The sequence below is a fragment of the Sebastes umbrosus genome, chromosome 13, assembly GCF_015220745.1.
Source record: "Sebastes umbrosus isolate fSebUmb1 chromosome 13, fSebUmb1.pri, whole genome shotgun sequence".
In the NCBI taxonomy this organism is placed as follows: Eukaryota; Metazoa; Chordata; class Actinopteri; order Perciformes; family Sebastidae; genus Sebastes; species Sebastes umbrosus.
Genome location: NC_051281.1, coordinates 19,502,571 through 19,530,412, shown reverse-complemented (window position 1 = coordinate 19,530,412; position 27,842 = coordinate 19,502,571). Strand labels below are relative to the sequence as shown.

At 37.5% G+C, this 27,842-nt stretch overlaps 2 protein-coding genes across 3 annotated transcripts; both read left to right on the top strand.

The window, feature by feature from the left end:
• The first annotated feature begins 832 nt into the window (after nucleotides 1-832).
• On the top strand, nucleotides 833-17,554 carry ankrd10b (ankyrin repeat domain 10b). The gene is made up of 6 exons (XM_037788987.1): nucleotides 833-1,201; nucleotides 2,393-2,545; nucleotides 3,697-3,788; nucleotides 13,273-13,538; nucleotides 14,519-14,626; nucleotides 16,937-17,554. The coding sequence occupies exons 1-6, from the start codon at nucleotides 1,004-1,006 to the stop codon at nucleotides 17,155-17,157; spliced, it is 1,038 nt and encodes a 345-aa protein (XP_037644915.1). The 5' UTR covers nucleotides 833-1,003; the 3' UTR covers nucleotides 17,158-17,554.
• A 983-nt stretch (nucleotides 17,555-18,537) lies between these two features.
• Nucleotides 18,538-26,037, top strand: ube2al (ubiquitin conjugating enzyme E2 A, like). 2 transcript variants are annotated; one of them, XM_037788988.1, is made up of 6 exons: nucleotides 18,538-18,721; nucleotides 23,300-23,380; nucleotides 23,499-23,524; nucleotides 23,990-24,079; nucleotides 24,160-24,248; nucleotides 25,222-26,037. In XM_037788988.1, exons 1-6 carry the CDS (start codon nucleotides 18,678-18,680, stop codon nucleotides 25,348-25,350), a joined length of 459 nt encoding a protein of 152 aa, XP_037644916.1. In that variant the 5' UTR covers nucleotides 18,538-18,677; the 3' UTR covers nucleotides 25,351-26,037. The 2 variants fall into 2 exon arrangements, with proteins under 2 accessions (XP_037644916.1, XP_037644917.1); XM_037788989.1 differs by lacking the exon at nucleotides 18,538-18,721 and adding an exon at nucleotides 22,782-22,786.
• The last annotated feature ends 1,805 nt before the right edge of the window (nucleotides 26,038-27,842 follow it).

Here is a 27,842-nt window from a genome sequence, read left to right as displayed (position 1 = left end):
TGGCTCTTTTGATAGTAAAGGTTGCTGACCCCTGGACTAGGACTATCTTTGTAAGGTGTCCTTGGGTGTCCTGAAAAGCACCACCAATTAAAATGTATTCTTATTCTTATTCTTATTATTATGTGTGCTGCGTCTAACAGCTTATTTTTATGTATTATTATTATTATTATTATTATTATTATTATTATTATTATGTGTGCTGCGTCTAACAGCTTATTTTATGTATTATTATTATTATTATTACATTATTATTATTATTATTATTATTATTATGTGTGCTGTGTCTAATAGCTTATTTTTATGTATTATTATTATTATTATTATTATTATTATTATTATTATGTGTGCTGCGTCTCACAGCTTATGTTTTAAGTTCTTCTGCCTCCAGGTGGCCCTAAAAAACATGGTCGCCTCTTCTAAAGCCACTCGGAGCCACACTACTGCTGCTGTCCACATGATGGCGACAATGATCCTAAAAAGCCAGAAAACACCAGACGGAGAAGAAGAAGAAAAAGAAAAAAAAGAGTCAGGAATGTGAAATCCAGTCCGCAGTTTCTTAGCTGGAATGTGAAATCCAGTCCGCAGTTTCTTAGCTGGAATGTGAAATCCAGTCCGCAGTTTCTCAGCTGGAATGTGAAATCCAGTCCGCAGTTTCTCAGCTGGAATGTGAAATCCAGTCCGCAGTTTCTCAGCTGGAATGTGAAATCCAGTCCGCAGTTTCTCAGCTGGAATGTGAAATCCAGTCCGCAGTTTTTCAGCTGGAATGTGAAATCCAGTCCGCAGTTTCTCCGCTCCCTGTTCGTTTCTCAAGTTTCCCTCCGACGCGTGCTCGTCCGTTGTCCTCTTCGGTCTTTGTGTTGTTGTCAGGCAGAAACACACAGCAGCAGCAGCAGGGTGGCGCGTGTCCTGATTCACAGGCACCCCAACAGGATTAAACAATAGATAGACATTTATTGTTGTTGTCTGTTACAATAGTTAGGTGTTATTTATCATTCTGTTAACCATGTCGGTGAGTGTGGAGTCTGGGTTCTCCAGTGAGGAGGTGTTGAACAGCCGCTTCCCTCTGCACCGGGCGTGCAGGGATGGAGACGTCGGCGCCCTGTGCTCGCTGCTCCAGAGCGCCTCCAACCCGGCGGACCTCTCCGTGGAGGACACCTTCTACGGCTGGACGCCCATACACTGGGCCGCGCATTTCGGGAAGGTAAATAGTTCAGTCTATTGGCTAGCTGGCGGACAAGATGTTCCTAAATGAATGTCCAGAATGAGCGCCAACGTTTCTCCGTCATGAAGCCTCGTCTCGGCCATTTCCTGATGTTCGTCTCAACGGCTATCTGATGAGTGAACAGCAGCCATCGTTCACTGGAGCCAGACAATGGACCAGGAACATTACATTAACGCTGTTCTTCAGCTAACGGGGTTTTAATTCATAAACTGTGTAACCTACCGATATAAATACATTTTTAGGTAAAGTTACACTTTGAATATAAGTAACGTTAAGGTTTTAACGTCGAGCGGGAGCAATTTAACGTTAACTTAACGGCCGTTAGGTCAGCCGTTAGTCGACGTTAACTTAACGGCCGTTAGTTCAGCAGTTAGTCAACGTTAACTTAACGGCCGTTAGTTCAGCAGTTAGTCAACGTTAACTTAACGGCCGTTAGGTCAGCAGTTAGTCAACGTTAACTTAACGGCCGTTAGTTCAGCCGGTAGTCGACGTTAACTTAACGGCCGTTAGGTTAACTGTTATGTTAGTTTAGGCTGAATGTTATTGATAAAACATGTGATATCTGCGCACTAAACTGTAGCGTTACCAATAATAATAATAATAATAATAAACTTTATTTGTATAGCACCTTCCCAAACATAGTTACAAAGTGTTTTACACAGTGCAAACATCAAGATAAAAACAATACAGAATAAAAACATAGGCCAAAATAAAATGTTGAATATAAGACTTTTGTACAAAAAGTCAACAGTAATGAAATTTAAAACGATGGTCACTAATACATTTTTTTTAACTTGCTGAAACGTTATATTGAAAACTTGGCAACTTGCAACTGACGAGCCTCTCCTTATCAATCACACATGCTTGTGCAAAGATTTGCTTTACACTAACTAACGTGCACCTTGGGAAGGGCAGGCCTTACTGTTTGCACATAAAATGTATGAATGCTCAGAGCTATGAAGACTGAGCCAGGCCATGCTATAGTATTGCATTTTTGCTTTTAAGACATTTGGCAGGTATAGACAAGTGTACTACAGCAGCTGGTACTGTAGTACACTTGTCTATACCTGCCAAATGTCTTCATGGAAAGCTAAGGAATGAATGAATGAATGAATCAGTGCACTTTATAATCCGTCTGAATTTTCTGCTTTGCTCTTTTTGTCTTCACAGCTGGAGTGTGTGATGCGTCTGGTTCAGGTGGGCTGTGGTGTGAATGCGGTGACCTCCAGGTTTGCACAGACGCCCACTCACATTGCTGCATTTGGGGGCCACCCTGAGTGCTTGTTATGGCTACTCCAAGCTGGTGCAGATATTAACAGACAGGTATGACATCAGATGCACACTAAACACATGTCTGCATACTGTACACCAGGGGAAAATTAAACGGTTCAGTTTCACTTTAAAAATCACCCAACTTGTCAAGTAAGTTTACAAGAATTTTCCGTGTTGACATTTCCTGGAGAGATGCATGTAAACAAGATTTTTCACAAAGTATACTGACATTACAAGGAAAACAGCACATTACAAAGGGACTGTAGACTATATGTGTATCAACATTTAACAACAAATCACTTTCACGTAATAAAAATCCAAAAAAACAGATTGATTATATAGGCCGAGGCACACATGCGTGAGAGAAAAGAGTAGAGCAGTGTAAGAGGTTGCACTCAGACTGATCCCATCAAGAAGGATCACTCTAAAGTGAGGTCACGACCCTCGCAGTTTACTGTTGTTACTCACTCGTTGACCTGATTTATGTTCAGATTATGGTAATTTTCTGTAATGTATTTGCTCTCAGACTGTTGTGTTTTACTCGTCACTTGTTACTTTTACTCGTTTCCTCTTCATGTATTTTCATGCACTGAGGCTATATTTTATACTCTGCTGCACTGCTGAGAGAAATCAGATTAGTAGGTCACCATTACATAATGGTTGTCGTCATCATGAAACACATTTGTATCAATTGGATTTGAATTTGCTCAGCATATGTTGACACCTGCGGAAACTATGATTTGTGACCTTCCCTACTCTTGGATTCCTAATATTTTCTCGACATGGCTGGTGTCAGACAGTAGAGTAGCTCAGTATTTAAGCTCGGCCCACATTACATTGTGGTTAGAGACAGCCTTCTGGTGTATTTTTCTCTCTCTCTCTCTCTCTCTCTCTCTCTCTGCCTCTCTCTCTCTCTCTCTCCACTCCTACTAATGTGTAACTGTAAATGTCTGTGGGCGGTGGTGAAGTCTGGTTGAAAAGGTCATTGCCAGTCAAGCCTTGCAGAATTACGCCCTGTTGTCGTCTGTTTTTTTAACCCTGTAAATGGAGAAGGAAGGCAGTTAGGGATGGTATATTTGATTAAAACCTACTCATATATTTAGTACTGTAACTAAAACAGTGTTTTGGCTTCTACTGCTGTTCTTGTGCACAATACAGTCATGCTTTTTTGTGTGTAACTGCAGTCTTTTGTCATCACTCAGGACTATGTGGGTGAGTCGCCCATCCACAAGGCTGCTCGTGCGGGCAGTCTGGAGTGTATCAACGCTCTCTTGATTCAGGGAGCGAAAGCTGAGTAAGTCCTGTGATCAGATCTGTGTCTTCATTTCTTTTCCTCTGTACTATCAAACATCTCAGTTACACCTTTGCAAGGGACCGCCACCAAACTCAAAACAAGAGCAATGATGATATTTAAATGCGGTTTCTACAGTGTTGCAAGTAAGAGAGTCAGAGGATCTGTGAATTAACTTTACAGGTCTGAATATTGGATTAAACAAATTATCAATTTGTGAAACATGCAAAGATAAGAACCTCGAATTCTACATTTTTGATACTATGGCAGTCCTACACATACCCAGACAGAAGGAATCTGCTCTATTAAATGCTAACTTTACACTAAATCACATTAGTCTGTATATTATGCATAACAGCGGTGGAGAAATTGATTACAATTTCAGCATAACTTTCAAGATAAGTGCAGAATTAGTCATTTTAAATATCCCTACAATAAGACACTACCTTGTTCTGCTAATGTGTGTTCATTTCTGTTGTTAAAATTGTACACCAAAGAACCATTCATATCTCCTCCTCCAGTGGCTTTTAATTAATGATTATATGCAGTTTATTAAATAGCAAGTAATTTTTTAGTAAAGTTTTAGTTAGCTTGAAACTTTTTTGTTGCAGAATGCTAAAGTATACAAAACATAATAATTATTCTTTAACCACTCCAGCTTAAAGCAGTTTGATCATGAGATGCATTATATAATGGAAGATTAATAGAATTGGTGGTGCTCCCTTGAAAACGTGACACATTTTGTTAATCCTTGAAATTGTTGTTTATCATTGCAACAATTCGCATTAAGTTGCCCTCTGTGTGTAATAATATTGGCAAAGACATATTGGGTTCATAGGAAATCATTTATAAGTACCTTTCAGTCCTATATAGCAGACACTATCATATAACTTTGTGATTCAAGGAAGAGCTGCATTTTAATAAAAGTAGATAATTAACTCAGTTTGGTGCCTTTGACATTAACTAACAGCTTTGTAAATCCAGCACAATTATTACACATACCAGAGGACAACTTAATGTAAAGGTTGATAAACTGTTCTTAGTCTAGTAAGCCATATTGCATGTTCTTTGTTAAATCTAGAGTGTGGTTTTCTTTGTTAATATTTGTTTTGGTTAGTGTCTTACATATAAAGCTTGACTGGATGACCAAATGCACATTGCCTCTTTTTTTCTGAAGCCCTTTTACTGTTGGTATGAAAAGGCTATAATTCTGTTGCATAGAGTGAAAATGCATCAATCGTACATAATTTATGCATACTTAACATTTTTAGGAAACTGTAAAACAACTGGAAGATCTGATTTCCCAGTTTTGATATAACTATTTTAGCTGTTTTTTAGCTTTTTTTAGAACAGGTGTCATTTGACTTAAACGATACAGAGAAATGCTTGACAAGATAAAAAAAAAAAGTATATAAAACGGATTATAAGATAATTCATTTTACATTATGAATGTAACCAGCCCAGGCCACCCTGTTTCTTGGTGGTATTTTAGAAAGTGAAATAGTAATAAATAGTTTATCTTAATTGTTGTGCTTAGCCACACTTTTTTAGTTGGCAGCTCCTTTTGAGCTTTTCCATTTATAGAATTCATTGTTATTTCTGGTGCACCTGAAGCATGAACAAAGGCAGAAGAGACACAACCCATCTTTCTTGTTTCTCAAATTTAAATCTTGTAAGACCTGTAGGGAGACAAACGATTACAAATGATTGTTACTCTTTGTGTTGCCTTGCATGTCTTAACAGATCATAGTTATTTCCCAAGGTCATGTACGTCAGTCAACTCAATGAACTAAGTATTTAATTTACCTACTGCATATAAGTATGCAAACATTACTTTTTGAGCTGCTTGTTACTCATACTCTTTCACAGTTTAATAAATCAGTCCATGTTTTGTTTGGCAAGGGTAACAATATAATATAATATTCTAGGAAGCTGACGTTAAATGTTGCAGCATATTTTAATCAAAGATTCATAATTAAATAAGAAGTTTGCTCGTTTTTTCTTTGTCAGCCAAACTATTGTTTTACTTGCAGTTTCACCTTTTGCAACAAGCTGTATGCCTTCTTTTCTGATGCCATTGACATCCAGAGACCCAAAACAACCAGGGGGTTTATAGATGCAGTTTATTGAGTGTAGCTTTTGTATGTTTTTATCCTGAGAGAAAATGGTCATTATCTGGTCATATAAATCTGAGATCAGCAAATGATGTCAGTGGAAAAAGTTAATTAGAGATACCATAGTGAAATATTGGCTCTACTTATAGGCACTTGTTAGAATGAAGATAGAAGGCATTTGTATTTGACGTCATTGAATGACGTTCGATATTATTTCTGCTGACTTTGGGCCTCCAGTTATCTCTGGTTCCAATAAGGTATGCAAACAATGCTAACACACCTTTTTAAGTGTTGTTGAAACAGGCATGTATATATAGTGTATCGTTTTATTGGACTTCATGGCCCTAGTGACATAAAACATAAACTAGACATTAAAGAACTGAAAAATAATTATAATTTTATGCAGCTCAGTTGATCCTGACAGCTGAGACAAATCGATTTTTTTATTAGTCATACTGTTAACCATGCTAATTTGATTTATACTCTTAGTTGAACCTTCATTTTCCATGAAACTCCTGGTTGATTTGGCTGTTTCAACAAATCAAAACCAATGTGTTTAATAAATACTCAACTTCTTGCTGAGGTCTTGTAATGTGCATTTGGTTATCAGCTGATGAATAATGTTTATGATGAAAATGATGTGTGATTTTCCCCCTGCAGATTACAGATAATGCATTTAGTTCAGTTTATTATCAGGTTATGTTTTTAAACTTATGACCCAGAAATGTAGAGGCACAACTGGGAGGGAAACAAAGAGGCACACTAGGTGGGAATGAGGCTCATGACAAACTAACTTTAGACTAACTTCAAAATTAAGTTGGTGTCAAATGTCTAACTGTTACCAATAACGTGAAAATGTCTCACTTATATTTTCTTATTGACACATAAGGGATCTAACTTAAAAAAAAAAATTAAAATTTGAAAGCCAGATAATCCTTATGCATTTTGTTATGGAAACAAATATTGTTTTAAATTAAAATTGAACCGATGTGCTTAAGAAAATATCCAGTAAATCAATATGACATTTGGATTATTATTTTAAGGCACAGTAAGAAATACTGTGGAATAACATTTTATGAAGATTTTGTGTATAAATTGACAATCACATAGTCAATCAAAATCATAAATGCAGGTCTCATTACTATCCTGTTTTTATTTTATTTAAGTAGTAGCATAAGTGCAAGACAAATGCAAAAAATTCATTAGGTAGGGGGTTGTAAAGTTACCTTTTCAGCTGTCACCAATTTTTTTATTGTTATATTTATAGTAATATAAATATAGTAATAGTTCACTAAATCAATAATATACATAATACATTACAGTTGTATACATATTTTCCTGTAATTAACCCATCACAATTTGAAATTCAACTTTATTTAATATTAAACCTGGATCAGATTTTATGAATGTCTTTTTTCATGGTAACATGAACATTTTAGTGGATACCCACACGCTCTCACTCTTCCCTCTCAAGATCTCTTGTCATTTTGCTGGCCACAAATGTGTGATGGATTCTTTCATCTTTGAAGACCGCTTTAAGCTCCATATATCGCACATTTAAGAAGTACCGCTGCGCTGCCGTCGACAACAAAATCGAGACAACTTTCTACGGTTTACAGTGAAAACAATACACTTAAAGGTTCTCTACACGAAGTTCAGAGCATATCTATTGTCTTCCCTCGGCTCTCAACATGGATAAGAGCGGTGGATCGGGACGGTGTTAACAGCAATAACCGCCATAGGAGTCCAGTACAGAGCGGTGGTGATTAGCTTGCCAGTGGGGCACAACAGAGAGACTCACATGCACTAAAATGCAGGCCCGGCCGGCCCGGTTATGTCAACAAAGCACGGAGAAGCTCAGATTACAACACACAGAGTGAGAGTGATGTCATTTTCTGCACAGGTGGACATTACTCCACTATATCTTTAATTTGCAAATAGTTGTTTGCTGCTATATTAATGCTCTGAGTCCCATATGTAGAACCAGTTTAATGGAGTCAGTTTTGTCCAGTATTTCAGTAGATAAACTCCAGTGAAATACAGTTCTTGATCTGCTGATCGGTGGAGTTTAATAATTAATTCTTTATTGAAACTTGCAGAACCATCCATAAGACACTCGCATCAATGTTAATAATCATGTTTTAAAATGTTTATTAAAATCAATACTTAGTAAAAAAAAAAAATTAAAAAAAAGCCTCAAAATATAACCTTCAACAGTGATGCTACCATATATATTGCTTTGTACAAACGGGATTTACCACATCACATTCATGATATGGACACTGAACTTTGTGTCAGTAATATTTGAATCCTTGCCATTATCACAGATTCTTCTTTGCTAACTACTCAACTTGTTGAGTTCCTTTTGTAAAGGGCCGTTGTCTTCTGATCAAACGCTTTGCATCACCTCACATCTTCTGGTGCTCTTGAATACACCTCAAAGACTGCAACTGGCCAGCTGGCCTGTGCCTTATAAATAATTAGGCTATCAGTAGTCTTAACTCATAAACTGTATGCCTGGAATATATTTTACACTTTGCAACTGTGACTTTTCCGTCTCTTCTTTGCACTGGCATTGTCAGCCTTTTGCTTGTTGAAGAAGAAAAGAAGAGGGGGAGGTAAACAGGAGAAACCGCGCTAAATGGATCCATCTCTGATTCATTAGGCGGATCTGCAATTCAGAGAGCTCTCTCACCATCTGCTCCCACCACTGATTGAACACACTCAGTTGGTCGAATGGCTGCCTTAAAGGGCTGACTGTGGTTCCGAACACCATGAAAATTAGAGGCAACAGATGATCAATAATCACCCAACAGACTGTGGGTTTGAGTCAGGAGCCTGATACCTCAGTCTGGTCTGTTATAAAATATTTGGATGCATTTTAATATCCAAATTATGTACTAAAGCTTTAACCCTCAGAGGCTTTTATTCATTTTCATGAAACGTTAGCTATGAAGAACCGTATGAGATCAACTGGAACTTAGGGATTTTCATATACCGGTAGTATCTTGGTTGGATACATTTTCCTGTTTCCTATGACCCAGCCACCTTCACACTGATACCACTATTTTTATATTTACACTGGAATTTTTCCTTACACATGCCTGCAGTGGAGAGTCCTGGTTCCTGATGATGGGATAAATGTCTTTGAATGACAGAAGAGGAAAGTGTGCTCATCCTTGTGTGATGCTTATCTTTGTCCCATCATAAAGTGAGAAGAACTTTCCATTGAGACAGAAAGTACTACATCTGAATTGTTTTAGTTCGGTACGACTGGAACAGTCTTGTGGTCTTATCCAGCCTTAATGAAGAAACTGGTTTTATTTGTCCACTTCCTCTTATCCTCTCTCCATTTAATCCTAATTAGACAAAATTCTCATTTTAAAATCAATGTTCACAGTTCTTGTGTTTAAACTAAAAGTTACAACAAAAGATTTTACATTCTTTAACTAAATAAACAGAAAAAAATATAATTAAAATCCATTTGTCTCAATGGCACAAAAATGATCCTAACTATACACTTTAAACATTAAAGAAATAACCTTTTTTTTTAATTTCTAACAAGTTTAATCATCAAAAAGAGATTTTTATTATTTGTCATGAGCCTCAAAAGTGTTAAGGTGGTCCATTAGCAAGCTAGCATCAGGTAGGAATGTGTTTAGAGGCTGTCGGTGATGAGAGTAGTGCAGAGAAAGAGGCTTAGAGCAGCTGAGTGAAATGGGTTAGATTTGCATACCATCATGTACTGACTGTGTAATGCTAACAATCATCCTGTTGCAATGGTTATTCACTGTCATTTCACTGTATCAAATATTTTACTTCATACACAGAAATGTTTTATTTTGTATGTCACAGTATTAACCCTATACAATATCATAGTCTGTTTTGACATCTAATCTTTGTCACCTTTTCCTTTATGAAAGTGACAACAAGTTTCAAAAAAGTTTTCTATACTGAAACAGAACCGTACGTCTTAATGTTTTGCAGCCATTGAATTGGAAATGACTTGGTTTTTTCAAGTAATCCTAGAAAGGGGAAGAATAGACACTGCTGAGTCTGCCCCGTTCCCTGGGATAGCCGCACTGTTGTGGCATTGAGTGTTCTCACTATCGCTTCCTATCTACACACTGGCAAACTGTTGAGGTATTTCTTGCGGTGATTGGTTTTAATGCTAGGTTTTTATGAATCAAAACTAAAGTTTTAGACCTGCATGCTTTGCTTATTATCCATGATTGTTCCTGTTTCTAGTCTTTTTGTTTTTATTTTATGATTTTGTTTTTTATTTTGTGAACTAACCATAGGAGCCCTTAATATGGACAGGTTTAATCACGTGAGTCCCATGTCAACATGTAGCATGATAATAGGCTGCCTCTGGAAGATTAGATGATAGTTAGAGAAGATACATATTGTGTGCTTAGGACGGGAAAGCAAAGCATACCAGGCATTTACAAAGAATTAACGCTTCCTATTAAATTTTTATACCAAACCTGGGTTAATTAGTACTCTGTTATCAATTTTTTGAATCAGTGCTAACTGTAGATGTCAGGTCTCATTAAAGGAATACTATTTATAATACTATTAGGATATTGTAAATGGATTATTGGTTTTGCAATTATGAAGGCGTCATCTAAGCAGAGTAAGCAGAAGTTAGCAACAGTGATTTCATCATAAAAAAATATTTTATTTTATAATTTCCATCTGATTTGAGGAGAATCTGTGTGCTCAAATCAGAGTGTCCTATTTTAGATCATCTAGCTCGTCTTTCTGTGGATCCAAAAGATTAAAGAAAATGTGTCATAACATCTGCTGTTGTAATGCTACAGCACTTGAAACCCTCGTTGCTTCTTTTTGGTCCAACTTTAAAACAAGGCTGAGATGAGCGAAAATATGTGGGAGTCTCTGAGTGTTTTGTCAGTAAAACTGAGATCTTATACTCCCTAAAATGAGGGTTGGTCTTAACATCCACCCTCAGTATCAGTTTTTTAAGCTGGAAATAACTGAGAGGAAGCCAGAGTTGGGGAGATGGGAAGGTTTGGTGGGATTTGATTTGAGGTCAGCACACAGGTGGTTTACAATAAATGTAGTTGACAGTATCTGATTATTGCTTAAAGGATAAGATGATATAATGAATTCCTTAAAATTAACTTTGCTCACAGTATTGTTTTTATTTACTGGAGCCTTTCTTGTCCATACTGATTTGCTCAGTGAACTTTTTCTGTTCAAAGAGAAATTGTATTTTTCAGAGCACTAAATTGTTGAAATTTCTTTTTTAAATGGTTTGACATTTAGATTTATATTCCTTAGAGTGAGACCGATCCATCTACCTTACCATAAAATGATTTTTGATATAAATCTTAATCTTTTGGAATAATCTTTTGGAAGCGTTAATTTTGAAGGGGACGGGTTATGTGCAACAAGTTATTGTGTGATTTTAATTTTTTAATTTTTTCAATCTTAAATTCTTTATCAAATGTTTTTCATGTGCACTAGCTTTTGAAATGTTTCTTTTTTGCACAACTGTTTAGATAAAAATGCAGAGAAAGAACAATTTCTAAACAAAATGAATGACCAAACAGCAACAGTGTACTTTAAATTAATTAATTCAATGTGTGGAAGTAATGTCACTTGGTTTTAAATTAACAGTAAATAGTTGAATAAGATAAAATACAATAAAACATAGTATTTAATCATACAGGTCCTAAAGCAGCCACGAAGTATGCCATTTTTTTTCTACTAATTCTCTGGTGCATTGATATGTATATAAAATAGCCTGTGGATGGCAATGTTTTCATTGTTTCTGTCACATTGTTAATAGTAAATATAAACTTGGATGTGGGCCAGAGTCCCAGTTCTTTAACAAAGACATGACTGTTTGCTTAGAGAACTCATTTTGCCGTTCGATGACATTTAGACACAGAACAAGTGCAGTATTGTTGTGTAATTGGCCAATGGTGAGACAGGACATTCTCATCATTAAGCTAAAAGGCCTCTATTGGTTAGAGGAAGACTGGCAGACATTTGTTCTTGCACGATCATTTCACATCAGCAGGAGAAAAATGAATGCGTTATATCTGGCGTTGTGTTCACTTAATTATATAATAACTACAGCAACAACATACTGATATACATATACAAAAATAGTTTATTCTTAATTAATGTAGTATTACTTATTTATATTAACAAGACAAGTTATCCGTCATGGTTTTATTTTCCAGTGAAATTGCTTCCATACCTAAGTGCCATGTGCAAACCTGAAAATTGAAAACCTATGACACAACACTGTTTGCTCATTCATTTATTGAACTCAGAAAATCACCTTATTCTTGCTGCGCCTGGATATGATTAACACAACTGTATGTAGTGCAAAGACTCCCAATTTGAGTCATGAATGGAGGTGCAACCACCTCTTAGAGTAGTACAGCTGTTTCTCTTATTATTCATTCTCTTGTTCATCTTTCTTGAAACAAGATGAAGACTGTCTTTACAGCTTCACCTTCCCAAGAGAAGACGTCTGGATTTCTAATGGTTGTAGATTGTCCTCCTTTCATACTCCCTCTTAACCATTGATTCTGTGGAGTTTCCTTTGAAGATACAACTTACATACTGACCTCCTTTGGATGATCAACTGGTCCCGGTCTTGGAAGAATTCTACTATCTTGCTAGTCTCTGTCATCACTTTTGTTTCCAGGACTGCAGCTTATTTTCACCACTCCACTCCAGTTTTCTTTTTGCATCTTAAATATGGGACATGGCTACATCCTTGGCTGGAATTTGGATGTGGCTTTGCAGAAATCCTTGAGAAGTGTCACCGGTGGAAATGTGAGATGACGGCGGCCTTTCACCCTTTGTAAAATCCTCCTTGATGTCGCATTCCTCATTTCAAGACGAAGCTCTTTACATCACCTACATAAATTCTCCTTTGGATTCAGCGGATCATTTGATAGAAATATCTTAATCATCCTGTCCAGTTGGTCAGATTATTTTAGGTTTTCATCAGAAATAAACAGGTGCGTACCTACAGTTGTCTTAATCATGTCCTTTTGCAGAAGACATGTTTCCCTAAGTATTTGGAAACTGTCAAGATTTAAGTTCTATGAAAGATGCAAATGATCCAAAAGGATCAGTCGTCATCTCTCATGAGGATGACGAAGAGGATGTGAGAGGGTAGAGCAGCACAGGCTATTTCTATACATTTGTGTGTCTGTCTGTGTGTGTGAATACTTGCTTAATGAGACTGTGTGTGTGTGTGTGTGTGTGTGTGTGTGTGTGTGTGTGCGTGTGTGAGTGTGAGTGCGTGCTTGGGCGTGTCTTATTATTTGTGTAAATCAAACGTACAGTGAGGGTCTCTAACACTCATCCTTCTCATTGTGCAGTATGAGGAATGCCAGTGGGCTGACTGCTGCTGACTTGGCCCACGCCCAGGGATTCCAGGAGTGTGCTGAGATTCTCTCCAATGCTCAAAACTTCCAACAAAACATGGCCCAGTCCCATAACGGGGCTTTTCTGAATGGCATGACCCAGAATGGGGGCCACGCTCGCCCCACTATCCAGGGACGAAGCTTCTTGAATGGCGTGCCCAACAGAAAGAGGTCGTTTGATGGCATGGAAGCAAACTCAGTGAAGAAGGCTAGACCTAACGGTACGTCACTAAGCTCATCAAATGTGTTTTTCATTACTTTTAGGTTTAAACTTACATTTTTTCAAGTTTCTTTTTCAAAGGATAAACGGCATCAGTATGCTTCAGCTGGAACATCTATTATTAGTTTAGACTGCTGAACATGCAGTCATTCTGGACAAAATTACCAAACGTGGCTACTTAAGACAAATACACAGCACTTTTGAGCACAAATAAGACTGCCCCATGTGGGATCTGTGTGTGTTTTTGTGTGTGTATGCCTTCATATATATAAAATGGTAGACCGACATAAAACGTATCTGATATGTAGACTTTAAAAAACCCAGTATGTACTTATCATACACCCCACTTTACACGGCTGTTGAACTCATTATATTTTAGCATCAGACATCAACTGTATTTAATTGTGCAGTGTTAATGCCATGTGTTAAAGGAAAAAGCTTCTGATTGACATTCTCAACTGAAAGTGAGCTTTGACTGTAAAAGGTTACAATTCTGTAACAAATATTTTAGCAGGGGAGATTTTTATTTTTGCAAGTGGAAACAAATGTAAAAATGTATATACACAAACAATAAGTGCAGTGTTAATTTCTAAAGGCAGCACCATCTTCATAATGGCTACAGGAACAGCAAGAGACTCAACTAGGGCCTCAGTGTCTTCAAACAAGAGAAAAAGGTCTGGAGTGCTTGAAGTTCACACAAGTGTAATGAAGGTGTTCTTTGGTAGGGAACACAAATGTTCACAAAAGAAGGAAGGTCCAAGGCACCCTTTCTGCAAAAATTTGAAAAAAGCCTTTGATCAGATTGGTATTTCAGTGTGAAATACTAAAAACATAGACCATGCTTGCACATGTTAAGATGGGTGACAACCCACGGTGATCGTCACAAACAGCCCTCTCCAGGGTGGGGTCTTAGTGTTTCAAAATTAAGCTCTTTTCAAATAACATTCCTAGCTTTATTTTGTATGCATCTCGTTCTCTTAGGTCTGGGCATGCCACCAGAGTTGCTGAATGGAAACGTGTCACTGGGTGGCGCTGGAGAGGCCCAGATGGAAAGCATGAACATGGAGTTGGCAGCGACTGTAACCTCAGGTGGGCCAGGACCCTTTGCATTTGGGCTGAATGGGTTTGCACCACCACAAGGCCCAGGGCCCATGGATCAGTGTGAGGACCGGGGGGGGCAGGACAGGTCGATCCCTGCATCTAAAGAGCAGGAGGTCATCACTGTGGCGTCAATGCAGACCCCTTGTCGTTGCACCAACTCTTATGCCTACCTGTAGAGGGCTTCTTTGTGTAGGCACATGCTAATATTCCCTTTTGTGCAGTATATCTTTTTGGTATCGTATAGCTATGTTTTTTTTTGCACAACACATGCATAAAGGAATACATTTGTTTTGATTTTGTGGTAAGCTACATTTGAAAGATGTATAGCAGTGCGTATGCTGTGTTTTCTATTATCTACATATTTCTTCGTTATACAGTTATATTTAATGCATCCGTCCAGCTATACAGATAATTGTTGTCCTTTTTATTTTTTAGGTTTATGATAAAAGGAGTTTTGTTTTGCACAATTATACAGCAGCATCCCAGATAACTCTAAAACTTATTGGCATTCCCTCGACACGGTCGGGTCACCAGTGCAAATGTTGGTCATATTGGCTTATGGAAAAAATATGTCTTAGTCATGTTTGAAATCAGTCATTATTGCTTGTCAAATTATGCATTGTTGCATAATAGCAAAAGGGTCAACTTCATAGGTCACGAAGATGTTACTATTGTGTTGGGAACGTCTGTGAATTTCAGTATGGAATGGCTAAAGCTGTTGCATGCTCATCCCAAATAGGTTTGAAAAAGTGTTTCTTTACAATTCTTTTAAGATAAATTAGTATACACATGAGATGTAATATCTAAATGGTGACTGGATAGTTTCCTTTAGTAATGTTTCCCCCCAGTTGAGTTTAGATTAGATTAAATTGAGTATACTTTGATGTTAAATAATGCTCGATTAGTGATGACATTTATATAAAAATGAGTGCCTAAGCACTCTTTTTATTGACAAAGGAAATGTCTCCTGATGTTAACTGCTACCACACATTAGCTGAAGCTGTTTTGTATTCAAGACTTTCTTTATGCCAAAGCATATCCCAACATGAATGTAGCTCATAAAGTATAAATGATTCACTGCAGCTTTTTTGTAGTTTGTATATGTCATGTACTAAGACATAGCGGTCCATGGGCTTGGAATTTGGTTATTCCCCTGTTTTTCCTTTTCGTTCATTTTGGCTGTGTGCTTATTTGATTCTCAAGTATGGTGAATGTTAACTGTTAGCAAAGTTTTTTTAGGCAACTAGCAGGGCTTGCACATCTGTATGTTATATAATAATACCCAGTCTGATTTTGAAATTGGTTGGCCATTTTACAATCAGTAGTTATAAATAAACAGTACTGCTCAAGAAAGTTTGCATGGATTCACAAAAAGCCTTATTTCTTCAGCTGTATTGAATAGTTGAACAATAATTTAATATACATTATTTTCAACTTTTAAAAATACTGGCGAGGGAAATTCTTATTTCTGTAGTTTGTAGTACTATTTCATGTTGCAGTTGGTTTCTGTTTAGTTTGTTTTACATGGCCGAAAGTTTGAGTGTATAGTCATTACATTTTGAACATCCAATGCTTAGTACTGAGCAGGTTTAGCTTTGTACTTGATTGATTGTGTGAAATCATTAAATGTTGATTAATTTTATAATGTGACTGTTGTGGACTTTTGATTTCTTGATGTATTCTCATGCATCTGTCAAGTCCTGTCCTTAAGATATTTTTGCTGGCTTGCAAAATGTGAAAAAAGTGTCATTATTTTCAGATTAATGCAAAGGAAGGCTTATAAATGGGAAACTAATTTCACTAGACTAAACTTCTCTAACTGAAATCTCATCTGCTCGTTATGTTGGGTTTTGGATTATGCCATGCCAACACGTCTGGAAGATTTATGGTTTTCTTGATTGGACGCACTGTGGAGAAAGAACTACGTCACTGTCATACAGCAGTAACTGTATGTCAGAGCAACCAAAGATCAGTATGTGACCTATTTAATACAGCAGGTCAAAACGTGTGGGTTTCCATAAGGCTCTGGAATGTACTTTTCAATTTATTGGTCAACCTTTTGTGAGGGTTATCCAAATATATCTTTTTCTCTGTTGTGTTGAAATGCAGTCACATAATGGCTTCTAAACTTCTTTGCAGTTGGCTGCTCATAACGAGTCCCTTTTTAATAGTTGTGCAAAACAAAATCAATCCAGTGTTTTTTGTTTTCCCTGCCTCTTTCTACATAGAATAAGGAATATGGTCACAAATTAATTACATATACTATATATGCCCTTTGACTATTTGTCTCATTTCCAGTGGCAGGTGAGGATTTTTCCTCAAAAAGTCACAATCAACCACAGCTTCCATTTGGGTGTGACCCAGCAGCAGAATTCCTCCATGGCCAACCCATCTACAGTGATTCATCTGAGAACAACAGCACTGCAGGCAGCCAGGTGGAGCACCAGAAGTCTGTGAAAGCAGAGCAGTTGTATGACCATGCCTTCTTCACCACCATGCTTCTTTATCATGGATCCTAAAGTACAACATATTTAGTCGACAGGCCGTCCTTTTTGCCTGAATGTCATATAAGCTTAAACAAGCATTAATTTGCCTTAAAACCATTGAGTGGTCCAGTTATTCATTGAATTTTTTGTTTTGTTTTTGGAAAAGGGCAGGCCCATTGCTGTGGATGGACTGAAACATGTAACTGATTAATTGTTGATGTGGATGTTTTTTGTTTGTGTTGTTAAAGAGAAAAAGTTTGTTTAAAGTTTGATTAAGCTGTAAATAGCCCTGTTGTGATATACACTAAACTAAACATCTGTATTGAACCACTGCCAATATTTACATTTGGTTTATGTCTCAACTGGAAGTGGTAAAGTACATCCCATGTTACTCATTAAGAATTAAAAAAAAAGTTTTGCAAAAGTTAAAGTTTGATTCAGTTTATTTTTGGACAGCTTTGCTGTATATAGATAACTTGTGAAATAAATCCTGGCAGAGATGCCACATTAGCCAGTAATAAATGAGCTGCATAGAAATTGTGGTATTTAAGATATTTTCAAACCAACAAGTCTTAAAACTTTCTTATATATATTGCACATATTGGGGTCCACCTTCTTACTATAGAAAGCCAAAGCATTTTTTGTAGGTATTCATTTGCATCATGATCTAACTGCATTAATCAAAGTGTAGGTTGGCCTGTTTTATCCAGAATACTGCTCTAAATTGAGCAAACGAGGCTACCCAACTCTAGCCTTTACATGTAGGGGGCACAGCTACTTTAATATATATATATATATTAATATATATATATATATATATATTTTTTTTTTTTTAATTATTTCAAAATTACAGTATACATAGTAACAGCAGAAAACATTAAAACACGTACATACAAAAGAAGCATAGCGAAAACAAACAAAGAGCTGTGCCAAACATAAAAGGACAACAGAAATGAAACAAAACCAACATAAAATAATAAAAATAAATAAATAGATAATAATAAAAAAAAGACCACTCGAGAGTATGACAATAATTTCACTTAAAAACTTTAAAGATATTGCAAACATTCATTGTTTTCATTGCTCACAGCTGCTTTAACAGTCACCTGTCACCAGGGGCCACCTTCGTCATAGCTGCGCTGCACAAACAATACGTCACTGTGACCACGCCCCGGGAGAGACGACAATGAGAAATGGGGTAGAAAAAGAAATGCTGTTAAATAAAACAACGTGATATACAAATATACATGACTGGTATATAACACAATGTATTTCATTAAACATATTTTCGTAACATCACCGGATACCTGTACTGATTTAACCAATGCCAGAAAAGTTTGTTAAACTTGGCACTCGAAATACTCCCCTCCTCTTTTCCATGATGTGGTATCGTCTGGTAAACCTATCTGAGCTAACCGGAGATTATTCAGACGGAAAGCGGTGGAGCTGCCGTGAACACGGAGGGGGCACTGTTAAATAACTATTAAATACAACACAACGCTATAGTTCAATAAGCTACTGTTAACATATCAGTGTTGTCAACACGTTGAGCCATGTCAACCCCGGCCAGAAGGAGACTTATGAGAGATTTTAAACGGTAAGGTGATGCCGACTCGATGTCGAAAACAGCTAACGTTAGCCTAGCTGACGTTAGCATTAGCCTAGCTTACGTTAGCTTAGCATAGCTTACGTTAGCTTAGCTATCCAGAATGTTGTTGTTGTTTAATATGAACTTATTTATTCACCAATCTACATTGTGAAGTGTGACTGTAACGCTGATACTGTGTGGGTTTATCACGTGTTTATTACGAACCGGGAACATTTAGGTGAAATAACGTTGATTTAGTAGACTTAGCTAGAAGCTAACAGTGCTAGCTGGCTGTTACCATGTTAACAGGATGGTCGACTAGAGTTAGCCACCGTCACAGTTTACGGCTGCCAGCTAACTCTAGAAACTACCTAGCATTTAAATGTCCATCACAAGTGACATGTTGGCCATTTCATCCTCGGGCTAAACACATTTACTGTATCTAACATTAGTGCCCTGTGAGATTTAGACTGTTCTGTAACATTACCTGGTGCTTTAACATTACCTGGCATTAGGCAGTGTAACGTTTTAGCCGACCAACATTAGCTACGTTACCAAACGGTCCCTACATAAGTATATCAAAGTATGATGTTAGGTAAGGTAATGACGGGCAGGTTTGTTCTGAATCGAGATCTAGCACCACAAAGTAGTATACTGTAATCCCAGATGAATAACATTACATTGTATTGAAGGTGAGAATAACATCAAGTCACAATCAAACTGTCCTGTTCTGATAGTAACAGAGCACTTTGTCCGCAAAAGGAGGTGTTTTTTAAAACTTGTTTTTGCAAGCTGCGTCAATACAACTAAATGAATCCTTCCATATCACTGTGAATTTCAGCAGCTTCGGATCCTTTGATTGCGAAGTTTATAAGCTTGTCTTTTCAGTTCTGGCAGAACTCATTAACCTGCAGGGATTTGGACAGGTCTTTCCAGGTACTGGGAGTGCTGTGGAGTGCAGCTATAGACAGGACCTTCTAGGTTAAAGGGACTGTTTGTAAAAATCAGAAATGCTTGTTAACAGCGACACCTGTGGCCGTTAAGTCAACGAAAGTCAGCGTCGGACTCGCTCTAAATAGACATGAACGAGCATCGCTCAACACAGTGAGGCGACACACGTCAGCCAAAACCCACAATATCACTCTATATTTCACTTGCTTGGCAGTGATGTTGGCTGACCAGACGAAGGTCTCTCCATGAATCACTGCTGATCCTAGTGTTGGCTTTTTCTGCTTCAGCCTCCCGACCGCGGTGGGAGGGAGACACTGGCACCCGGTTAGAGACGATAACATTTCTCGCTGCAGAGCTCCATCACTTCACAAGACACGGAAAACCTCTATTGGTCTGGAGGAGCTGCAGCAGTTATTTCTGCACAAACGTCCACCGTACATTCACTAGATATTCTCAGAGCTACGAAGTCTTCTGCAGTGTGTAGTGTCCACGCATGCACGTGAGGTGGAGCGAGCTGAGTGAAGGCAAACAGGCAGTGAAGCAGAGTACAGCAGAGACTCCGGCCCTGGAGACTAAAGCTACGGTCTCCTCCGCATACTACGAACGCGGCCAACACTGTTTAACAGACGGGCTTCACTAGATATAACTTTGCGGTTTTGGTGCTTCCGTGTAGTTTGTGTTGGAGTCTTGTCTGAACAGCGTAGCCACACGCGAGCGCGCATGGGACACCAACCCGAGTGATTTATACGTGTAAGAAGTTACAAACAGTCCCTTTTAAAGTGGAAATAAAGCAGTCAACCAAATGAACAAATTAATTCCCACTCTTATCAATAATTACATAACAAACACGACAAATGTAAGCATTTAAAAGAAAAAAGAAGCTCTGTTATATCTTTCATGGCAAGAGCACCGCCATGTTTCAGTACTCTAGCCTGTTGCTTCTCAAGGTTGGTTGGCTTGGCTTTGCTGAGTTCAACAGTTACAATGGTAGAGACGGTGAAAGGTGGAGACTGAGGAGCCACAGGACAGTGGAAGACAAAAGGGAGGCCACTATTGTATAGTTCCTGGATTTAAAGATGAGTTTTACAATGTTAAAGCCAAGGACAAAACAGTCCATTTTTATTAACTGCCGCTGAAATGGGGAACATTACTGCAGAACTGGTTAGTGGCACTGAAGAGAAAGAGCCCACTGATGGGCACTGACTCCAGCTGCAGCTGACTCTCTCCCCATCTCCCAGCCTCTCCCCTCTCTGATCACCTGCCTCTCCTCCTCTGCTGCCTTATACAAACCGTTCAAAGACAGGATCACTAAGAAAAACTAACACCGAAAGCATTACTTTTTTCTGAAAAAACAGACATTATAGGCTTAATGTTACCTGTGTTCTCCTCTGTCTCTCCCTCTTGAAGCCTTGGTTATAATACCAAGCCAACGCACAAATGGACAATACGGGCACCACCGACCGGTGGGCTGCTGTCGTTAGCAGCACCGGGCGGTGTGGGCGGGGTAGCCCCGGTAGTCGCACCGCTATTGTCCCCACATACTCCGCTTCCCGTTTATCCACCAAAACAGAGGCGACTGCCCAACGTATATCCTCAGCATCGTTTCTGTAGTGTCTTTAAGCTTTTCCTGTGGTCCTCTTCCTGTTTTAGGATTTCTTGTTTTGAACATTTATCTTGTTGCGTCTTGTATCATGTTATTATAACGCTGAGATTAACACAGTTTACTGTCTCTGACGTTTTTTCTATAATAACAGCCGAATAGGCGTTGCACAATGTCTAGTGGCAAATCAAAAGAATGTCATAGCCATCACCAACCAACGTCAGCCCAAATTATCTACTTTTGGAACAATATCTTACGTTTTTAACCCAAAGTTTTGACTGTATGATTATCCATTACGTATGCACTGATGTCGGTCCAATATGGCTGCTAGCTAGCTAGTTAGCTACGTAGAAATTACAATTTGTCATATCTGTGGTTTTAACAACTTTTTAAAATCAAATTTTATGAAAGGTGGTTTTTCTAATATATCTGGACACACTAACAGTGCCCAAACATGCACGTTTCATATCCTCTTTAAGACAATGTGTGAATGTGGAAAATAATTGCAAATGGGAACGAAGTTTTGGTCATGCTTAGTGTTGTTAAGTAAGCTATTGAAACGTTTCACAAGCCTCTATAGTTCTGTAGTGACAACGCAACTAAACGTAGTAGATGGATATGTGATTGTTGCAAAAGGTGTGAGAGATTAACATTTTAGTTTTTAGTTACTTCCTATTTTACTAGGGTTAATATGAAAACAAGAGAAGCATTGTACCACTACATACACAATGCTCTGAATTTTTTGAATTTTAACACCAATGAGATGTTGATGTTAGGGGAAAGTTAACCATAAAAAAGAAGACAACATTTTTGCACAAATATTCCACCTTTATTCAAACATAGCTTGGACTTAAAGCTGCCACAATGTGAGGGTGTCTGTAGCATGCTTAGGTTGCTAAATAGTTAGTAATGACATTAATATTTATCTCAGCTGATAAAACTTTTAAGATGCTGCATTGTAGTTAGTAAGAAATTACAATGGCCAATATTTACATGATTCATGGCACTGACTTGATTGATTTACAGAGACAGTTTCTTAGTTTCTACTGTGATATACATATTTGTTGATCTGATAATACTAAGCAACAGCAATAAATATTGTGTAAATGGTATAACCAAGGAGGGGAAGTAATCAATCAGTAATCATTTTAATGTCTGCTTACTCTAGCCAGAAATCTGCTGTAATGCCACCAACCACATTGGCAGGTAGTTATGTTTATTTAAAGTAGGCGTGTCCCCCTGAATTTACATGATCAAATCTGATTGGTCAAGTCTTGCCTATTGTCGACGGATCGTCAAATCATGTATTTATTTTTTTTTGCTCATTGATCTCCATGCTTTATGTATCTATAAAAAAAATAGTAAAACCAACGAGAGAGTGATGCAAACAGCTGTTTCTATGTGCATCCCTCTGCTGATAATAGAGAATCGTTCATAAATTCAAAATATATTTAGCGCTCAGCTAGTGCTACATTCTTATGTGAGTGCTTTGATTGATGAATGTATTCTTTGAATTTGAAACGGTAGCCTTATTTATGTTGTTATTTAGCCTTTTTGAGGCTATCACCAAAATGCTGCTCTAATGGTTCTGCAAATTTGGATAATGCATCTTGGTCTATATTGTGATCTATTCACGCACACTAAGGAGATTAATTGAAAGCATGTGTTATTTTCAGTTTCAACAGTTTTATTAATAGGCTGATATTTACACAAAAATAGGCTATATATTTTGTTTTATTGGGAGAAACAAAGCAATTCTATGTCAAATCAGACAGAATGATCCTTTGTTTCATAACCACATTTTTCCGCCAATTCGACTGTGAGAGTGTCGGATCAGGCTCCTTAGATTGAATCATCACATAGTCAACTATTGGAAGTCATCCCTAATTTGAAATATAGGCTTTGGCTGTGGTTTAATGTTGAGGCTCGAGGAAAGAGGCCATTCGATTATGGGATGAGTAAATCTAGTTTCTGATCGTAGAGTATAGTTTAGAAGTCCTGCTATAACCTTTTTCCTTTCTTTTTTTGTTATGAAGGCTACAAGAGGACCCTCCAGCTGGTGTCAGTGGTGCCCCATCTGAAAACAACATTATGGTGTGGAATGCAGTCATATTTGGGTAAGACATTGTTGCACAGCCATAATGTACATGGACATATTTTCCCCCCCAATTACAGATCTAAATTTTTGTAAGTGCAAAATTAATGACGAAATACCCCTTTTCTCTAACCTCACAGCCCTGAAGGAACTCCCTTTGAGGACGGTAAGATTCTCACTCTAATAATTTATTATTAGTTTGTGTAGTAAGACATATTGTCACTTCTTTGCATGTAAAACATCTCTGACGTAGTAACTTTACCACACCAAAACCCTTTATTTAGAATGTGTTAACATAGATGCCAGTTGTCGAACATTTATTCAAAGATTTGTTTTTCTGTTGTGGATTTGTCTTAAAGTGATACTCCATTCCACCAACTCACTATGAAACTTAAATAATATGGAACACATTGTTATACCTAATATTATTATGCAAAAGTATTTTCGTAAGTATTTCTCAACAGCCATTGTCTTATATAAAGCCCAGTTGTTCTTAGTCTCTAGTATTCAACTTTTATTTATTTATATATATATATATTTTCTTTTTTTTCTAGCTTGAACCATTCCTCACAGCACACACAGTCAGGTATAATGGCTCACAAATGTTTTTTGTGTCTTGTCTTTGTCCCAGGTACATTTAAACTCATTGTAGAGTTCACAGAAGAATACCCCAACAAACCCCCCACAGTACGATTTGTGTCAAAGATGTTTCATCCAAATGGTAGGAGTATTGTTAGTATCTTGTGGAACATTACAGAGTTGATATTTGTATGTAGTGTATAATTGTTTTTTTTTCCACAGTCTATGCAGATGGCAGTATATGTTTGGACATCCTACAGAATCGTTGGAGTCCCACTTATGATGTGTCCTCTATTCTTACATCTATCCAGGTAGGAAGTGTCAATACACAACAATATATTAATAGATGTTATAAATGCAGGCATGCCTTATTTTACTTTTAACCAAAAGTGAAAAACCAAATGAACTCAGTTTTCAGTGATATAAAACAGAGAAAGGAAACCCTATTTTCAACATTGCAAAGCTATAACCTATTTATAACTTATTTGAAGTGTTTAACTAGATTGACTGAAAGTATTCATTGTATATCAGAATTGATATAAAGATTAATGTCATTAGACTACAAGCTGCTAATACACATATTCAATTGTACAAAATTAACCCCTGTGCTAACCTATGATCATGCAAATGTGAAATTTAGAATTTGATACTGATGGGTAGGGCTGCAACTAAGAATTATTTTTTAGTAGCGATTCATTTATTAGTTTGAATATTTTCTCTATTAATCGTTTGGTCTATAAAATGTCAGAAAGTTGTGAAAAATCACAAGTTTCCATACTCCAATCTGACATCTTCTGATGACCTGTTTTGTCAGACCATCAACAGTCCAGGGATATTCAGTTACAGTCACAGAAGACTAAGGGAACCAGAAAATAATACTCCAAACAATAAAACACATCAGAATTGTTGCAGACTAATGTTCTTACAATAGACCATTCATTTCAGCTCTGAGGTGTGAAAAAATGTTGAGAGAGACTGTTGAACATAAATTATTCTGTGTATCCTATTTATGTTTAATGGTTGATTCATGTGCTAAAAAAAAGTAATTTACTGCACACTTTTATAAAATATATTTACCATATATAGATAGTGTGGTGCGAAAGTCAGATGACAACTTGGAAAATTCTGCCTAAGTAGTCTGAAGCCCTGTTTAAAATGGATGTACTTCAAACTAAACGTTCATATGTAAAGGCGTGCGACTAAGTAGATGAATGGTGTTGATGCAGGTTGGTGATTTTCCACTAAAACGGTCTCACCTTCAGTATTTCTCTTCTTCCCCCCCAGTCCCTGCTTGATGAACCAAACCCCAACAGTCCAGCCAACAGTCAGGCAGCTCAGCTGTACCAGGAGAACAAGCGGGAATACGAGAAGCGTGTGTCTGCCATTGTAGAACAAAGCTGGAGAGACAGTTGACCTGACAATCCTGATAGCTGCTCTCTCCATTGTTAAGCTGTGTGTGCTGCAAGTTTTAGTGGAGTACCTCTTAATTTTTGACCCCCCTCCCCCTTTTGTTTTTAAGCTTTTATGCACTTTACCTTCAACTTCCCTTCATAGAATGTTTGTTTTTTTTGCCGGCCAAGAGGGATTTATTTTTTCTATTCCATCCTCCATTTTCCAGTCCGTCAGGGGAAATGTGCTGAATCTTGCCTTGATGTGTTGTCAGTATGGACTTGTGGGCCATTACCCAAAAATTCTGGTGTGTTCTTACTTGCTGTAATAACTCCCCACGACTAATTATGTTAAATGTCTTGGAGGGTGCGTGAATTAAGTCATGGGTCCTGTTCTGTTGTGCTCCTTATCTTTTCTGCCTGTTTGGTTCCACGAGGCAGTTTGTCGGCTCCAATGTGATTCAGCCTACCTTTACCCGGTAGAATGAGCAGCCTGAGAATCACGCACTACAAACTAAATCAGACATCTTTACACCGTGTCTTTTTCTGTGTTGTGAACTCTGTTACATGCATGACAGAAAGAGTGTATTCACGTTCCTGTTCAGTACTCATGTATATAAGAACCCTGCAACTGAATTTATGTACAGATTTTGCACTGGTTTCCCCCATGTCATTTTTTTCAGCACTTGTAAATAAAAAAAGGCAAATCCATGTTTATGTGATAAGCTTTTTATTGTAACTGCAAATTCAATACATTTTGACCTAAACTAAAAATGACTTTACTTGACTTGACAGGAGTCACTATATACTTGTGCTGTGTTTCAGGTTTTGTGAGATTGATGTCAAGAAGACCCCAAACTCAACCTGAGGCACTGCCCATAAGGTAAACCATGATTAAATAATGGCACTAAATCATATGGGAGTTCAATCCTCATTATAGCAACACAGGGAGGTGACCTCTTTTTAAAGCCAAAGGGATCATGCATGACAATGTTCTTTAATGGGAAAGATATGCTGCTGGACTTCATGAGTTTTCACTCATCATATTGCCACAGCGTTGATATTAATCAGGCCAATTATGGTAGTGCAACACAATTCAACACTGGAGGAGTTACACTTTCAAAAGTTTTCACTTGAAGATTTAAAACTCATTACACATTTATTAAATACAATAGATAAATGTAGGTTGTATGAAATCACTTTTTTACTATAGTGCACTATACTGTTTTTACACCATTTTATTTGAATATGAAATGTATACACTATATAGTGTGCCCTTATAGGTTCACATTTTCAGATGCATTATAATAGTATCACATATGCACATTGAAAGATTTGTTTCTTCACTGTAATCTTTCACGATGTCCATACCGGCCACAAAGCAATCCCTGAGAGCTATTTTCAGTGTTGGAGTGACGAAATCCACAGTTCTCATTCTGTGTTCAAAAGCCCTGTTAGAAAAAGCTAATATGAGACTGAGTCTGTTCCAAAAGTAGTCTTTAGAATGAAATGTCCTCCTTGTGTCACTAACAGTGTTCAGAAAACAAACATTGTGCACTGAAATAGAGACTTCTATGCTAAAAAGTCTGTTTATTTATTTAATTGCCTAAAATGGCTCTTTTGATAGTAAAGGTTGCTGACCCCTGAGTTAGCAGCTTCTGCAGCTGAGTTTTCTAACACACAACTTTGTTTTCCGTGACCCTCTTCTTCAGACATACTAACAGGCTGCACAATGCAGTTCATCACATCACTGCCTCTTTCCTTTCCACAGGTTACTCTTTATTTAGTTCCAATATTTTTGCTTCCTCCTTTAGTCCATTAATCCACATTTCTATCGCCAAGAAACGTACACAAGGTGTTTGTTACTGAAGTTACGCTCATTCAGCAGGTTACTCACAGTTTACAGTCTCAGTTTGGCGTCCACCGGTAGTCAGATTGATGAATGCATGGAAAGGCAACAGGTGTGTGTGTGTCTGTGTGTGATAAACTACGCTTTAACGACCAAAATAGGATATGCAACAGCAACCCAGAGTAAAGAAGTAGATAAACTTTGACTCTGTTGAATGAACAAGCAGGCTAACCTATTTTAAAACCCGCTGAAAAACTACTTGGGCTCTTGGCGTCCTGAAGATGTCTGCACTGTGCACAGCTGGTACTAAACACTATGACGTCATCAACACGTGCCAATTTACTAACAATTCAGTGCCATGGTTGGCCACATGGGGCACAAATACCAACCACAGTCTCTATAATGAGGAATTTAACTTGTCCTTTCTAATATTTGGCTCCCGTCATAAAAAGTCATAGTATAGTATGTCATAAAATGGCATAGTATATTATGTCATTACAAAAATCTTATGCCATAAAGTCATAAAAAAGTCATAGTATAGTATGTCATGAAAAAAATTATAAAGTCATAGTATAGTATGTCAAAAAATGTGATAGTATAGTATTTTATAGAAAAGTCATAGTATGTCATAAAAAGTCACCTTTGAACAAACAATGAGCTCGCTACAA